This window comes from Equus asinus, chromosome 7 (genome assembly GCF_041296235.1).
Source record: "Equus asinus isolate D_3611 breed Donkey chromosome 7, EquAss-T2T_v2, whole genome shotgun sequence".
Classification (NCBI taxonomy): domain Eukaryota; kingdom Metazoa; phylum Chordata; class Mammalia; order Perissodactyla; family Equidae; genus Equus; species Equus asinus.
This window is the reverse complement of record NC_091796.1, coordinates 26,690,845-26,708,316: the sequence shown is the minus strand read 5'-3', so window position 1 is coordinate 26,708,316 and position 17,472 is coordinate 26,690,845. Positions and strand designations below refer to the sequence as shown.

Below are 17,472 nucleotides of genomic sequence, written 5' to 3'. Positions count from 1 at the left end.
CAAAGAAGCTGGCAACCCAGAAATGCCGGTAAACACAGGCAGACGCAAAAAGCCCCAACAAAAGCTGGCTCTCTCTAGCCAAAGGACCAGGAAAGAGGCAGCCTCGAAAGACAGAAAACTCTGAGACGACACTCACTCTACTCCAGGAAAGTGCCCCAGAAAAAACCGGCTCCACCCCTACCCATGTCAGAGAAGGCCAAGTGACAAGTTGGGACTCATCCCTAACCCTGAGAACCCCTCCCTCTGTGTCATTGGGGGCCATATGGGAGCAGGGATATGGCACCCGTACCACTCCCAGCCAGGGAGACGTCAGCATGGGGAGCCCAAACTCCCACCCCTGCCCAGCAGTAAAGAGGACCTCCCCTTGGGGTGTCCAAGAAGGCCCAGTGGGGAAGTTGACTTCTCCCTCACCTGGCAGTAACAAGGCAGCACAACCCGTTCAACTACCAGAGCAAGGTCAGAAGAAGCCAGCTAAAACAGAAGGTTTGATTAAGTCCAGAGTCTCATAACATAATACCCAAGATGTCCAGGTTTCAACTGAAAATCTTGTGTCATACCAAAACCCTGAAAGATCTCAGTTGAATGAAAAAACACAATAGGTACTAATACTGAGATGACAGAAATATTAGAATCATCTGACAAAGATTTTAAAGCAGCCAGCATAAAAATGCTTCAAAGGACAATGAGGAACACACTCAAAACAAATTAAAAAATAGGTCTTGGCAAAGAAAGAGAAGATATAACGAAGAACCAAATGTAAAATGAATGGTTAAATTAAAAACTCAACAGCAGAATGGAAAGGACAAAGGAAAGAACCAGTGAACTGGAAGATAGAATAGAAATGATCCAATCTGAGCCACTGAGAGAAAGTAGACTGAAAAAGAATGATTGGAGCTTCCCAGATCTAGGGACCATAACAGAAAATCTAACATGCTTGTCTTCAGAGTCTGGAAAGTAGAGGAGAAAAGGGTGGGGCTGAAAAATTACCCAAAGAAATAATGGCTGGAAACTTCTCATGCATTGCTGGCGAGGGTGTAAAATGGCATGGCCTTGAGGCCAGCCCTATGGCCTAGTGGTTAAGTTCAGTGCACTCTGCTTTGGCAGCTTGGGTTCGGTACCCAGGAACAGACCTATACCACTCATTGGTAGCCATGCTGTAATGGCAACCCACATACAAAATAGAGGAAGATTGGCACAGATGTTAGCTCAGGGCCAATCTTCCTCAGCCAAAAAAAAAAAAAAAAAAAAGGCCCAGCCTCTCTGGGAAACAGTTCTGTGGTTTCTTAAAAAACTAAATATATAACTACCATATGACCCAGCAATGGTGCTCCCAGGTACATAAATGTTCCTAGCAGCTTTGTACGTAACAGCCAGTAACTGGAAACAACCCAGATGTCCTTCAGTGGGTAAATGGTTAAACACGCTGATATATCCACACCATGGAGTACTACTCAGCAGTAAAAAGAAACGAACTGTTGATACATGCAACTACCTGAATGAATCTCCAGGGAATTATGATAAGTGAAAAAAGCCAGTCCCAATGGGTTACATACTGCATGATTCCATTTATATAACTTTCTTGAGATGACAAATTTGTAGAAATGGAGACCAGATTAGTGGTTGCCAGAGGCTAAGGAGGAGGTGGTGGGAGAGAAGTGGGCATAGCTATAAAAGGTCAACAGGAAGGGTCCTTGTGTTGATGGAAATGCTCTGTATCTTGATTGTATCAATGTCATAATCCTGGTTGTGATACTGTACCATAGTTTGGCAAGATGTTACCATGGCAGGAAACTGGGTCAAGGATACAAAAGATCTCTCTGAATTATTTCGTACAGCAGCATGTGAATCTATAATTATCTCACAATAAAAAGTTTAGAAAAATTAATTCATAGTCATTTAGAAAACACAAATAAAAAAAGAGAAGAAAAATCCTCCTCTCATCCTCCAGAGATAACCACTGTTAGCATTTTGGCGTATATCTTTCCAGATTTTTCTGTGCATATATATACTTGCCTTATAGCACCATGCTGCACATATTACAACACGTCCTTCTTCCATCAACAAGAGTGAACTCTTTCGTCGTGTTCTTAATCACTGCACTTCCGGTTTTTCACTGTCATAAGCCCTGCCATGACGAACATACATTGCTGTGCACATCTTTGATCATTTCCTTTGGATAAATTGCCACAAGTGGAATTGCAAGGGGCAAATGGTTTACATGTTTTAGAGGCTTTTGTGACAAATTGTCAAATTTCCCTCCACAAATATTATGCTAATTTCTACTCCTAATATACTATGTGTTGTAAGTTGCCATTTGTGTGGAAAGAACTTTAATTCCCTGGAAAACCCTGCCACTAGGGAAAGCTTTCCAATGGAAAAAAAAAATGTTTTCACTAATTTTAATGGAAGAGAATGATATGTTTAACCCCAACCGAAGATACCCTCAAATTTTCAAAAGTAAAAAAATTATCAAGTGATCATTGAAATTGGGTTTATGTGAGTAATAGGAGTTTGAAAGTAAATAAATACACTTTGTTCATAAAATGCAATGCGATGAAGGTCTGTTGTACTCACCAAAGAGATGGGTCCAAGAGAATGTGGGACTTATTCTTTACAAGGTAAATTCTTTCTGCAAACTTTCTTTACCCACTTTGAGGGGCTCATGGTTACCTTGTTCTCCAACTGCACTTCAAATAAAGTTATGGCATGGAAAACACCGTGAGGGTGAAATAGAGGTGGAACACAGGAGTGCTTCCAGTGATGGAAGCAGCCCACATGCACAAGACTGAAGGATGCTGAGAACGTCCCCTCCTACCCACCCACCCACCATCCTTGCTTGCCTTCGGTCCAAAAATCAGAATGTTTGGGGTTCGTCGCGTGGTGCACACCTCAGATTTGTTCCATATGATATTCTCTGCTTAGAAAGTGTTGTTTCAAGTAAATTGGTGAGCTTGTCTTTGCCTAAAACCGTCATGTTAAATATCACCTCTACGTTAGTCTGGTCAGGCTGCCGTGACAAAATACCACAGACTGGGTGGCTCGAAAGCAGACATTTATTTTCTCACAGTTCTGGGGGCTAGAAGTCCAAGATCAAGGTGTCAGCAGGTTTGGTTTCTCCTGAGGTCTCCCTCCTTGGCTTGCAGACTCCCGCCTTCTCACTGTGTCCTCACACGGTCCTTCCTCTCTGTGCACACATCCCTGATGTCTCTCCATTCCGAATTTCCTTTTATTCTAAGGACCCCAGTCAGATTGGATTGGGACCTACCCTAACGGCCTCATTTTAACTTAATCACCTCTTGGACTGTATCTCCAAATACAGTCACATTCTGAGGTACTAGGGGTTGGTGCTTCGACACATGAATTAGGGGCAGGGGGATACACAATTCAGCTTATAACAACTTCTTGTAGCGTATTTTGGTGGTGTTTGGGGGTGAAGATGTCAATGCACACTCAAAAAATAGTTTCACAAATGATAGAACTTTTCAAGGGCCGTTATGGTAAAGAGTCATCGGATGCAGGTCTGTGTGTGTCTCTTTGCTGGGATATGCATAGAGCATCTCTGGAAGATTCACAGAGTTGCTTCAAGAAGACATACTGGGTGGCTGGGGACAGTGGCAGGAGAGTTCACTGTCTACTCCATCATAGCTCTTTAATTTTGTTCCCCACACGTATATTAATGCATATTCTAATAAGGAGATAAAATAGTTATTTTAAGCCAGGGATTGACTTAAATCCTCTATAATCACAGGGCCCTGTATGTCTTAATCTCTGCTGTGTCCCAGGCCCTATCACAGAGCCCGGCACATAGGAGGTGCTCAGTAAGGGTGTTGAAAGAGTGAATAAAAGAACAAATCAAGGAATTCCTCTTCCACTGTTTGTACACGGGGACCCTGAGCAGCCCACCCGGTGACCCCCTCTCCATCTCTCTCCCTTGGTTTGCAGACGGCAGCAGAGACCTCCAGGAGGAAACAAGCCCCAACAGCATGGTGACCACCAGCCAGGCAGTGCCAAACACAACAGGGACCACCAGAAGTCCTACCAGGGGGGCTCGGTGCCCCACCCCTCAGGGAGGCCCACCCATCACGGCTACAGCCAGAACCGACGCTGGCACCACAGCAACATGAAGCACCCCCCCAGCGACAAGGGGGAGTCGGGCGCCCACCGCAACGCCAAAGAGACCGTGGCCATGGAGAGCCCCAAACTCGAGGACGCCCTGGGGGACACCGGGCACAGCGGCCTCGAGCCGCCCCGCAGTCCTGATTCCCTGGCCCCGGCGGCTTCCGAGAGGCTGCCCCCACAGCAGCCAGGGGGTCCAGAGGCTGAGGCAAGACGTAAAGACAGTATTATTCCCGAGCGCATCGGGGAGCGGCCCAAAATTACCCTGCTCCAGTCTTCCAAAGACAGGCTGCGGCGAAGGCTGAAAGAAAAGGTACCGGTAATTGACTTTTCATTTTCTCTTGCACCAGAGAGGACCGCGTGAGGTAGGCACATCAGTCGGTAGGCTGGGGTCGGAGGGCCTGGGGAGTGAAGCAGGGCTGGACCCACCACACCTGGCCACCACTGCCTTAGGGATTCTGGCCACCAGAGGGCAGGCCCTCCAGCACATCTGGTTCCTCACCTTCTGGCCTGCCAAGAGGCCCAGGTGGCCACTTGTTACCAACCCCCAGTCTGAGAGGGGAGGGGAGGAAGAGACACGTGCCTGGGGGTGATGAGAGGGGCGCAGGGAAGACCTTGTTCTTCCCTCGAGCATTTTCTGGGGTCAGATACTGCCCTGGTAGGGCTAAAGGGCAGTGGGGAGAACACAGAGCTTATCAGACAAGAGGGACTGATGCTTCTCCCCAGGTAAGTCCCAGTCGGGCTGTGGTCCCTGCCAGGGTTGAGAGCAAAGGTGAGTTGGACAGAGTGAGCAAACACCATTCCCCTCCTTCATCAACCAGCGGCCAGTGAAGGGTCTAAGTGACAAAATTTAAGGAGCGCTTGGGTGCTGACCCTGCACTGGCATGGCCCTGAGAGTGAGGGCTTCCTTAAATTTTGCTCCCCAGGAGCCTCTCTTTCCTCACTCTAGTCCTGGCTCTGGAGGCCGTGCCCCCAAGCCCCCAAAGAAGGGGTGGGGATCTGTCCCCAGCAGCATTAAGTCCATTCTGCTCCTCCCAGCTCCCCCTCCCTGGCCAAGAGTGCAGGTGAGGTCCCCTTGGAGAGGAACAGTTCCTGAGGAAGGTCAACCTGCCCCCAGCGCTCCTCACAGAGTCCTTTTTCTGGGGCTTCTGCGAAGCTCCAAGTCCTAGGCTTCTCCCCGGCCCCTTTCGCCTTCAAGGTCCACACTCCAGCAGGACAAGGCAGATCAGACCCCTTCCGCGGTCAACTCTTGAGGCTGACATGCTGCTCCTGGCCCTTCCCAGCCCCGAGACCCCCACCCCACCACTCCCCCTGGGGCCCTGGAGGAAAGCCTCCCTCGTTCCCTTACGTCCCGAAGGTGGGAGCCTGGAAGAGGTTCCCAACTGATGACAGTGTGTGGTTTCGTCTAAAGAGCTTCTAGGGCATGTTGCTGCAGCCCAGCCAGGGAGAGGAGGTTATTAACTGAGTTCTCTCCAGTGCTACTAAGTGTATCTCCAGTGCTGCCGAGTGCAAACGACACGAGCTTCAGAGCCCGGCAAACCAGGCCTGGTCCTCACTATGCCTTTGATGGGCTCGGTGACCTTGGGCAAGTCACCTAACCTCTCTGAGCCCCAGTTTACTCATCTGTAAAATGGATGTAATACTATCCACCTTGCAGACAGACTGTGAAGATTAAATGTCATAACGAACGTAAAGACCCTCATGAGTGGTTATTATTCTATATACAGAGCACTATTCCTCCCCTGGGGCCCAGATCGTTGGGGTGGGGTAGGGAAGAGGGGAATAAAATAGAGAAGGTAGATCCCTAGCACCCATACATCGGTTTCAAGGACTCCCCTCAGGTGAGGCCTCCTGGACTCCTGGACCGGGAGGACATGGGCTTAGGCAACGGTAGGGCTCAGGGCAAGCTACCGACCATCGAGTCTAACCTCCTCATGTGACCAGTGAGGAAACTGAGGCCCAGAGAGCGAAACCACTTCCCAAAGCCCTAGAGCAGGATCTGGAAGCCCAGTCTTTGCCTCCGGCCCAGAGGCCTCCTTTTTGGGAACAGAAGGGCAAGTGCAGGACCTGGCTTTACATCTGGATCCTGCCCTTCTAGCCTGATCTCACATCCCTGCAGTTAAGTCGGTCGCATTCTCGGCCACCAGTCTACTGTATTGGACTAAATGCTTTTGAGACCATCAGATGCTGTTTTCTTCCTTCTCCAGCCCAGGTCTGGTCCCAGTTGCAGGGAAATGTCTTAAGGGTGAGAGGTTTGTTCTGTCTGAAATTTCCCTCCCAGAGGTGCCAGTCATTTAGAGGCACTTTGGAGGAGTCCTTGGTGTGCAGTATCTGTTGTAGAAGTCCAGCACAGTCGCCACAGGACACAGAGCCAGGGCCGTGCCCACAGGGGTCCCTGTACCCGGAGAACACGACCGTTCTTGGGCTGTAGGGGCCGGGGGTCTGGAGGACAAGGTCTCCACGCTCTGGAGGTGCTCTGGGCACCTCTAACCAACTAGCAGGCATTGTGGATACTGCCCCCCTTCCTGACCTAGTCTGCCTCCCCTTGTTTTCTCTTTGGCCCAGTTCTTATTTGTTACCTTATTTCATCTTTTATAAGCCTCATGAAATCTTTTCTAGATTGAGACATTTGATGGAGGGGTAAACAAACAAAGCCAATGTGTATGAGAATCTAGGTAAGGGTTAGAACTCACAAGAAGGATCAGTCCAGGATGTCACAGGGACCAAGGACAAGGTCAGCAGCGACCCTTGGGGCCCAGGGTCCTGGGTAGAGATCCGGATTCTCAGAGGGATCAGACCTCAGTTTCAAGAAGGTAGGGCTGTATCCTCTCTGGGGGTGGCAGCCCTCCCTCCACCGGCCACTCCCCCGCAGAAACCTCGGCTCCACTCAGGCACGACTGGGTTTGTCTCCCATGCCCCCAGGATGAAGTGGCAGTGGAGACGACCAGTCCTCAGCAGAACAAGATGGACAAGCTGATCGAGATCCTGAACAGCATGCGGAACAACAGCAGCGATGTGGATGCCAAGCTCACCACCTTCATGGAGGAGGCCCAGAACTCAACCAACTCCGAGGAGATGCTGGGGGAGATCGTCCGGACCATCTACCAGAAAGCCGTGTCCGACCGCAGCTTTGCCTTCACCGCCGCCAAGCTCTGCGACAAGATGGCGCTCTTCATGGTGGAGGGGACCAAGTTCCGAAGCCTGCTCCTCAACATGCTTCAGGTAACCGGACACCGACAGCTGCGCCTCCTGTCCCCCGCCCCGCCCCTCCGGTGGGTTATTACTAGAGAGAAGGCTGCAAATTCTGACCACAGTTGAACTTTTCCCAAGTTCCACCCTTGCCCGATTAATTATAGAAAATAAAAAGGCACTCAAGGGGCAGGGGATGAGCGGCCGGATTTGCGTGTGTTTGTGTGCGTGCTCCATGGTTACAATGGACCAATATAAGTTTATAGGTGCTTCATGTTTAACCAGCCTTTCCTACTTTCTATTTCTATGATAAGGGGGCCGGCTCTCAGTCTTACCCAGGCTCTGTGCTTTGACCTCTCCGCGTCGGAGCAGATGCGAACTTGCCCTGGCCTTCTCTTTTCCTCCTCCTCCCCAGGACCACCCGCTCAACCCTGGAGGTGGTACAACGGGGTGGGAGCTGACGCTGAGATGGGTCTGAGTGGAAGACACAAAGGCTTTGGGCAGGAAAGGTTCAGTCTGTCTGCCGATGCGCTGGGCATCCTGAAACCACTTTTAGGGCAGAGGAGAGGCATAGAGATCCATGACTGTCTTGTTCCTTGGTGCCTTCCCACTCAAAATCCCCCCACCCCCAGAGAGCTTAACCTTGCTCCTCCTCAGTCCTTCTTCCTTGGGTGCCAGTGTGGTCCTACGAATGTGACCATGTAGTGGGTATGGGCGCTTAGACTGAGCCCAGCACTGTTGCATCTCACGAGTGGGGAGCTGGGGGCCGAGACCTGCTCTTCTGTCATGGGTGGCAGCAGGTGGACTGGTGGCTTCAGGGAGAGATAGCAGGTGGCACGGCATGGCGGCCACACCAGGCCTTGGGACCATCCTTGGAGACTCTTGGCTGAGAAAAGTCATCTCTGTTTCTACTTTGTACCTTCAACTAGTTGAGATACGAATTGAGTTTCCAGTCCGGGTAAGGGGAAACAGTAGCTCGGAAGCCCTGAAAGGAGAATTACAGAGCTGGAAGAGAGAGCCTGCAGGGCTGTCGTAACCAGGTGACCACATAATAGCTCATCCAAACCGCGACACCCTGGGAGTCGGAGGGGCTCGATTTGTCATGACGCCTGGATGCCAGGCACAAAGCAGGGCATACGGTCACTCTGGTCTTAACCACCTGGTTCGCACTCTGCCATCTACTCTCTGGAAAAGGGGAGGAAGGAGCCCCCTCCGCATGCTGCCCACAGGGCTCCGTCCCCACTGTCCTCTCTTCCCGGGGAGCCTGCTCACTGCAACTTGAGCCCTCCCTGGCCAGCCTGGGCTGCCTCTCTCCAGTTCCAGGCCCCGATCAGGTTCCCATTCCTGGATCGCCCGCGCTCCCCTGGTGACGAATTCCCGCATTACCTGAGGGATTTGCACATCAGGCGTGTTCCTCGCGGGCCGGAATGTCCTGGGAGAGTGTGGAGGGTGACGGCAGGGAGAAGACTGCCAGGTGCCAGGCACAGGGGTGTCAGGGCCGGATCAGCCTTGGGCTTGGGCTTTTGTTCTTTTTCAGAGAAGGGCCAGGATAGGGCAAGACTTCTAGACAATGGCTGCCAGCTCCAAGTAACCCAGCCGGAGCCAGGGGCGGACGTGGGGCGAGACACACCCAGCCTGGAAGGGCAGCTGGCCACGGAGGCCGCCCGAGATCCAGCCTGGGTCAGGCGTCTCTTCCAACGCCCCATGGTTGGAGCGGCCTTGCCCACAGTGGCCGGCAGAGCATCAATCCTGGGAAGTGCTCAGCCACAAAAGGTGCTCTGGCCCCTACACCTGCCTCTCCATCAGCCACAAAGTGGACCAGCTAGGGACAGGCTCCAGATGACCCAGAAGGAAGGGAACCTGTTCGGCTGCATTAAACTCACCGAAGTCCTCTTTGCATAGCTAATAACTTCTTGTGGAATTAGTGTGCTGAGAGAAACAGTTTGGCAAACGCTACTGTGGGGAAAGAACAGTAAATTGAAAGCCAGGAAGCAGGGCTTCTCGACCTGGTCACCTGGGGTTGGCCCCTGCGGCTCCCGCTGGGGGAGTGCTTGGCTGCTGGACACTCCACGGTGGACCTTACGATTCTGTGCTGCTGGCCATGAGTCAGGGGCCTCGGGGAGGGGCGTGAGTGGCCCCACCTGAGCCTCTTCCTTTCTCACTCTCTCCAAACCTTGCCGCTGGCGTGAAATAGTCCTGAGTCCCCCTAGTCCTCAGAAGCCTGCTTACCCTATATCATGGCTCAATGATAGGTACGTCATGTGTGACACGCTTTGGGGGGACCAGTCCAAGAAACCCAACCCTAGTAATGCCCCCTTGTCTCTGGGGCAGAGCAGAACTGTCACTCCCACATCACCATTTGCCTGGGTAGAGCCTTTGTGGGTCAGGTGTCTGGAAATTTAAATTCCCCGGAGACCCCCACTCACCCCCTTTTCACCACCTGTAGCCCCAGCTCTCGTGTAAGCCAAGGAGGGAGTGCCCCAAAGGGCACAACCAGAGGGCTCGAGCTGGGTCGTCAGGCTTCCTGCATCGCTGTTCAAGGCCCTTTGGGCTCCCATGGGAAGGCAGGCTGGAAGTGCTGGCATGAGGCTGCCCCAAGCCCCTTGCAGAGGCCCAGAGGAAGCCAACAGCACGTCTGATTGGGCATCCTCAGGCTCTGCCGCTCCTCTCTGCAGCTGAGGAGGTGACAGGTCGGGATAGGGCTTTCCAGGCAGCATAATTCACAGCCACTCACCACCCCAGACTCACGAAGTACAAGGAAAGACAGCAGTCGGCATGGCTCATCAAACTCCACTTCCCCTCTTAATGCCCACAGGATGTCTTTTTGCATCTGCTCTCCTTTTCTGGCAATCCTGATTTGTATCCCTTTCCTGGCAGACAGTCCTAGGCTCGGGCCCCAGAGCCCTTCCCTCCCCATTCTCCCTCTGAGGTTCCTGTTCGCCTCTATCCACTCAAGACCCATGGCCTCTGGATCTGCAGCCAGCTCCTGGATCACTTCAGTGGCCTCTGAGATGCCCCTCATGTGGCCGGGTTTGGCTGCTGCCTCCACGTACAAGTTCTGAGACCCAGCTTAGTGATGCTGGCTGCAAAGGGGCCAGGGTGTGAAGTGCCCTATGAACAGGGCTCCCAGCAGCTGTCTTTGGACGTCGCCATCCCTGGCCGACCGCTTTTGCTGCCTGGGTTTCGGCGTTGGGAGCTGGCAGTGTGCAGAGAGAGGAGCAGGCTCTGATGTAGTGGACGCTCTGTGGCAGGGGTGTCAGGGCTGCCTGCCGAGCTGGGTGCAGCCCCCATGGAGAGGCAAGTCGGGCAAGAGGGAGGTTAAAGGCCTTTGAACCCTTCCCAGGCAGACTCAGCCCTGTCGTCTCAAAGAATCCAGAATCTTTACCCTCATGAGCCATGAAAATGCTAGAAACTCTGGGTCTCAGTGGACCCCTGTCACCAATCCCACAACTCAAAAGTAGTCTTCAATTTTTACATCTAAACTGAGTCTTTTTGCCTTAGATGTGGTCCTTTTCTTAGTTGTGTTCTTGTAAGTAAAACTCTACTTATTAAACAGACATTTCTTAAATGTCTGTTATGTGCGAAGAATGTGGTCTTCGTTAGCTCAATGCTTCTCAAACTTGGATGTGCATTTGGATCACGTGGGATTTTATTTAAATGGATTCTGATTCAGTAGGTCTGGGTAGAAACTGAGATTCTGCATTTCTAGCAAGCTCCCAGGTGATGCTGGCTCTGCAGGCCCAGGGACCACACTTGGAGTAACAAGGTATTAGATGACTGATGGTTTGCTGGTGATGGATCAGTTTCATGAAATCTGCTCCAGATACTAGATTGTTTGTTGAGTGGTGTGGAGGCTCAGAGCCTGAGCCGGTGGGAGAACACCCTAGCAGGAGGCATCGGCAGCTGAGAAAATCCCTTTACCTTGCCTGGCCTCAGTTTCCCCTCTGTGCAGTAGGGAAGCTGGTCCAGACCATCCCGGGGGCCCTTGCTCCTCGCTGTCATTCTGAGGCTCCTCCCAAAGACCTAACCAAGTCAACCAGGTGGACAACCAGCGCTGCCTCACCTCTGCTGCTGGCCCTGTCTCTCTGTCCTCAGCTCCTCTGCCCATGTCCTTCTTCTCTTTGTTGGCCTCACATAGTTGTTGGAGCAGCTCTCACATGTTTTGGGAAAAGGGCCTCACTCTCAATCCACATTGCCAGGCTGTGCTGGAGGCTGGGCCACCCAGTAAAACTGCCCACTCTGCCTAACCCCACCCCTTCCCACCCAGCTCCCGGCTTCTTCAGTTGGCACAGTCGCACGCCCACTAGAGTAAGTACATTGATGGTTTCTGACTTCCAGGAGAAGGTGGCTGCCCAGCATGCCAGGGTTACAGAAATCACCCAAACTCTGCCTTGATCCTCACCGGGGAATTGCAATGTGATAATGGGGACGGGGGAAGGGGGGGGTCCAGTTTCACAGCGAGGTGAAGAATGAGTGTGCCTCTTTTTATGGGACCTTTGGAATGACGGGAATTGGAGGCCTGAGCCCCCTCCGCCCAGCACTGCCTTGTCACCACTGCAGGCCTTCCACTTGGGCTCCGGGAGTGCTCCCTCACTGAGATATGCTTGGGTGGTACAAGTTCAAGCCCTCGTCTGTTGAAATGTGTGTGCCCTGTTTAGCCAAGAGGTGTCTGCATCTGAGCTATGCAGAGCAGAGTATTATTAGAGCAGGCATCAGTGTGTCTGTAACTGAACCCAACTCTCCCTAGCAACCGTTGCCAACAACACATCTAACAGAAGGATGCAATACCTTTTTTTGAAAAAAAAAAAACCAAAACCTCATCTCAACCAAGTCGTAAACACAGCAGGGCTGTAGTGAAAAGACAACGCAAAATCGGAATCTGGCATGTGACCAGATTTCAAAATAAATTGCTCTCCACCAGCACCTTCTAGAAGACAGCCTCTTAAAAAGCTGACCTCGAGTTAGAGAACGAATCAGCTCTTCAGAGTTTCTAGCTGGGTCACCATTAAGCATTGTGTTTGGGGCTTTTGATGCATAAAAATCCAGTCGAATAGTGATGGGGGCTCCATGGGTCCCCTGTGGGGTCTCTGGGAGTGATTTTAACTGTGGGTTTTAGCCCCAGAAGGGGCACTCAAGATTTTCTGGTCTGGCTGCCCCTGTCAGTAAATCAAAATAGAAGATACCTCTTCAGGACACATTCACCCTGCTCCTACCCCGTTTCTCCTATCCTCTGCTCCCTCTCTTGGTCCCACATTTGCTGGCTTGGGCAGAGGAACTGAGCCATTCCTCTAACTCTACTCATAAGGGGAAACCTTCTCTCCTGGTTATCTCAAGGTTTCAGGAGAATCAAAAGTCATTCCTCTTTACCCAGAGTTTGGAGTTCCTAACTTCTGTCTTTTACAGAGGGAAGGAGGGGCGGGGCTAGCATTGATTCCTGGGGTTCTAACCAGCCCTAAGTTGTAAACTCCTCAAGGGCAGGAATCCTGGCTGAGTTATCCTCGGTCCCCAGCTCCTGGCATCATGACTTGTACGTAGTAGGTGCTTGGTAAATGCCTGTGGAAAGGAGGATAGAGCCCTCCATCTTAGGTCCCAGTGCTCCCTGGCACGTGACGGGCTTCTCAACTCTTTTGAGCACGTTCATGCAGGTGAACGTGGAGGTTCTCTCTCTGAGGTGGGTTCCAAGGCAGGAATCCTTCCCCACGTTTACGGGGGGGAAAGTGGTTCAGTGAGGCTACGAGGCTTACCCAAAGTCATGGGGGTGAAACGGGCAGTCAGTCCCACACCCCAAGCTTCTGGCCCCCATGTCACCCCCCATATAGGGTGTAAGGGTCAGAAACAGGAAAACATCAGGAAATCTACCTCATACGTCCATCAGTGGGGATTTCAAAATCCACCCTTTTAGAATAATCCCATGGCATTTCCAGCAGTTTCCGAGTCTCTAAGCTTTCTGGGCCGATGGAGGGCTGACGAAACACCTCCATGTCTCCATTGCTTTATCCAGATGAACCGCACAGCCGTTATTCCCGGGGTTCAGCTCTCCCCCTCATACCCTCTCCCTCTGCTCAGACCTCCTCCCTCACTTCTGCACGCCCACCGCTGAGCCGATGTGCACTCCAGGCATGTAAACTAATTTTACTGTTGGCCCAAGCCAGGCATACCCAGGGATAGAAGCACATTGTTCTGTGCATTCCAGAGCCCGAGCAGAGCCCTGGGCGGTACCCACCCCGAGCTCCCCTCCACTCGTTGCTAGAAATCAGAAGGGGAGGAAGCAAGGTGCCAGGGAGCAGTGCAAGCAGTGTTCCTCTTGCGCAGAGGTGGAGGACGATCTCAGAGGTCCACAAGAGGTCTCTTTTTCTAAAAAATGTCGCTCCACCTGCTAGCGGCATCTGAGCACCCTGCGAGTCATCTGTGCTCATGTTGAAGGCCGTGCTCTGCCAAGGGCCTTGCAGAACTGGCATACATGTTCCCCCAAGGGTGGGCACCAGCCGGCTTGTCCCACATGTCCTGGGAGACCGATTGTCACAGGAGCTTGACCTTCTGCACAAGAGTCTGTGGCAGGCACGGCTCCCCCGATGGGGAGAGCCCACGCCTGGCTGGTACCAAGGCTCTGAGCCCACCCTACCAGAACCAGAGGAGGCCCTGTGCACTTGGCAGACTTGGTGCCCACGCTGGCTTTGGCATGAGTTTACCTTGTTTCTTCCAGTCCTCATTCCTTCCTCTCAACGAACACTTACTGAGCACCTGCTGTGTACCATGCCCCAAGGCAGAGCTGGTGTATGTGTCGTCTCTGTTAACCTATGCACCCTTTGGTCTTCTTCTCCCAGTTTGTGCAGGTAGGCGTACTGTCCAAAGTCTAAGTGTTTGATTCAAGGCCCCAGCTGGAATGTCTCAAAGTCAGTATTTAGACCAGGTTTCTCTGACTGTTCTACTGGGGGAGGGCAGTGGGGGGACATGGGGGAGGGGGGTGTATGGTGGCTTCCCAAAATGCTAAATCTGAGGTCCCCTCTGGATCTTTGGAATGGTCAGTGGGACAGAAGCAGCCCATGACTTGAACAGAAAAAGGCATTTTGATTTTTTAATCTGAAAGTAAGCAGAGGAAAGAAAATGATCATTGACTCTCAGTGAGTCCCAGAGAGAGCCCAGGACAGCATCCTGCCAGTCAAGCTTTTCCTGTTAGAGGCTGTGTCCTCAGGTGTCTTGGCAGCAAAGACTGTGTCCGTATCATCTTTGTGTCCCTCCACTGTGCCGGCACATAGCAGGTATTCCGCAGGCATTAGATGGCTGCTTCTAGGAGCTTCAGTTCAGTGGGGACGAGGGAGCAATGGGGCCATAGCCAGCAGCAAAAGGGAACCGTGTTCTGCTCCCTCCCATCTGTGGGCCAGGGGAGCATCACCCGGGTCAGGAATTGTTTCACTGTCGCCCGTGTCCCTTGCCAGGCCGTGTCCTCTTCCCTGCACACCCTCACCCCACCCCCCTACACCCGGCTTCGTTTTCCCTGCTAAATCCCCTGATAGAACTTGGCCGGGCGCTTCCCTGTCTGAGGCCGCCACGCCGAGGCAGGCCCTGCAGATAAGTGGGTTATCGGAGAAGGCCAGCTCAGGTGTCCCGGGCCCCAGAGGGTCACCCCTGGCTGGCTGGCAGCTCACCCCCAGCACCTCCTCCTCCCCACTCCCCAGAGCCAGAGCCAGCAGGAGACAGCAGATCCTTTCCCTGAGCAGCCGGCCCCCAGCCGCCACCGGGAATCCGAGCTATGCTAAGCCGCTCCAGATCACAGCATCGCTGCCCTGCCCGGGCACGACCGGCCCAGACAGGGCGCCTCTACCTGCCGCGGCTGCCGCTGGAAAGCTGGCACCGCCTGGGCCGATGGAAAAATCTCCCTGCAGGTTATGTAACTGCTCACCGTCCTGTCCCTGGCTCCCCAGAGAGGCCCCCAGCCACCACGGAGGAAGAGTGGTGGCCCCCGACCAGGGAGGCGATGGCGGAGGGTCATTCTTTCTAAGGGCAGCAAATAGTCTTGAGCGATTTCCCAAGATCCTCCTCTAGACTGAAGTTCCGCAAGGTCCCAGGGAGACGTGGTGTTCCTATAAATGCTATGGAGCTGGGAGGCCTGCCCAAGCCGTGTGGCCCAGCAGAGTGAGGAAGGTTTGTCCAGGGAAGTGGACCAGAAGGAGGGGTTAAGGAGAGAGGGAAGGGCGGTTTCGTTGTTGGTTTGTTTGGTTTGGTTTTTTTATTTGGTGATTGTGTATGTGTGTGTGTGTGGTAAATACAAGCAATATAAAATTTACCATTTTAACCTTTTTTTTTTTTTCCTTTTTCTCCCCAAAGCCCCCCGGTACATAGTTGTGTATTCTTCGTTGTGGGTTCTTCTAGTTGTGGCATGTGGGACGCTGCCTCAGCGTGGTCTGATGAGCAGTGCCATGTCCGCGCCCAGGATTCGAACTGACGAAACACTGGGCCGCCTGCAGCAGAGCGCGCAAACTTAACCACTCGGCCACGGGGCCAGCCCCACCATTTTAACCATTTTTAAGTACACAACTCAACCAGCCCTGGTGGTCTAGTGGTTAAGATTCGGCGCTCTCACCACTGCAGCCCAGGTTCGTTTCCCAGTCAGGAACCACATCACCCGTTTGTCGAGTGTCGTATTGTGGCATCTGCGTGTTGCTGTGATGCTAAAAGCTATGCCACCAGCAGGGTCCCCCATGGTGGACAGGTTTCAGCAGAGCTTCCAGACTAAGACACACTAGAAAGAAGGACCTGGCCACCCACTTCTGAAAAAAATTGGCCATGAAAACCCTATGAATAGAGTGCAGCAATGCCTGAAAGAGCGCCAGAAGGTGAGAGGATGGTGCAAAAAGACGGGGCAGGCTTTAGTTCCCCTGTGCAAAGGGTCGCTAGGAGTCAGAATCAACTCGATGGCACTAACAACAACAAAAAAGTGCACAACTCAGCTGCACCAAGCACAATCACCACCACCTACTGCCAGACCCTCTCCTTGTCCCAAGCGGAAGCCCTATGGCCACCAAACAGTAACTCCCAGCCCCCCAGCCCTCCTACAGCCTCCGCTGTACCTTCTGTCTCCATGAATTCACGCGCTCTATGCAGACCACATGTAAGTGGAATCATACAATAGTTGTCCTTTTGTATCTGGCTTATTTCACTTAGCATAATGGTTTCAAGGTTCATCCATGTGGTAGCATGTGTCAGGATTTCCTTCCTTTTCCTGACTGAATACTATTCCGTTGTATGGATATACCACATTTTGTTTATCCATTTATCCGTCGTTGATAAGCACTGGGTTGTTCCCACCTTTTGGCTATTGTGAATAATGCTGCAATGAACATTTGCATTCAAGTATCTGTTTGAGCCCCTGCTTTCAGCTCTTTTAGGTACATACCTAGAAATGGAATTGCTAATTCATAGGGAAATTCTATTTTTAACTTTTTAGGAACTGCCAAGCTGTTTTCTGGAAGTTCATTTTTGATGGGGGAAATATAATGAACCAAGATCCAGAGAAATGATAAAAGTGAGGGACAGTGTGGACACTGCCTTATCTGGAATAAAGGATGTAAGTGGAAAGACAGAGAAAGTCTGTGAATGGAGCAAGTAGGGACCTAGAGGTTTTGGGCTTTGTGAAGGAGGACCAGGGAGCCATTGTTGGTTCTTGAGCTGTGGCATCCCAAGATTAATTTAAAATCGTGCAATAGTATAGACCCGAAGGAAGGCTCTACAGATTATTCATCCAACCCACTTATATTGTAGATGAGAGGCTAGAGACCTAGGGAGGTTAACAGAAGCCATGCTTTAGGAAGACATGTATGATGAGTTATGGGATGTTATGCTTGGAAATCTCTTACATTAGAGAACCAGGGGTTTTAGATGACCACAGTTGTTTCTTCCTTAAAGGGAGCACACACAGATTCGAGCCTGCTCCCTGGCCCTTGGTGCATGGGGCAGTAGCATTCCAGTCACCGTCCCCACAATCCACAGGCTGGAAGCTGGGGTTGCCCACCACGGGGAGTGTGGGAGATTGTATCCTTCTACCTCCGTTCACCCTCCTTCTCCAATTGCCATAATGGGCTCCGAGAGCTTCTAGAAGGATCATTCAGGAGACATTTTGAACTGAGGCCCCCGTGTTCAAAGGTGAACAGGCTTCCCCACCAAGGACAC

At 52.0% G+C, this 17,472-nt stretch overlaps 1 protein-coding gene across 6 annotated transcripts in view; it reads left to right on the top strand.

Moving 5' to 3' along the window:
• The window catches only part of CTIF (cap binding complex dependent translation initiation factor), a 291,174-nt gene that overhangs the window by 187,598 nt on the left and 86,104 nt on the right, over nt 1–17,472 (top strand). For 4 of the 6 annotated variants that reach the window (XM_044774696.2, XM_044774704.2, XM_044774701.2 and 1 more), the window contains 2 exons: nt 3,943–4,435; nt 7,039–7,338. In XM_044774696.2, coding sequence (XP_044630631.1) covers nt 3,943–4,435; nt 7,039–7,338 — 793 coding nt within the window. The remainder of the gene's footprint in view (nt 1–3,942; nt 4,436–7,038; nt 7,339–17,472) is intronic. The other 2 variants (XM_044774705.2, XM_044774703.2) reach the window with 1 other exon arrangement.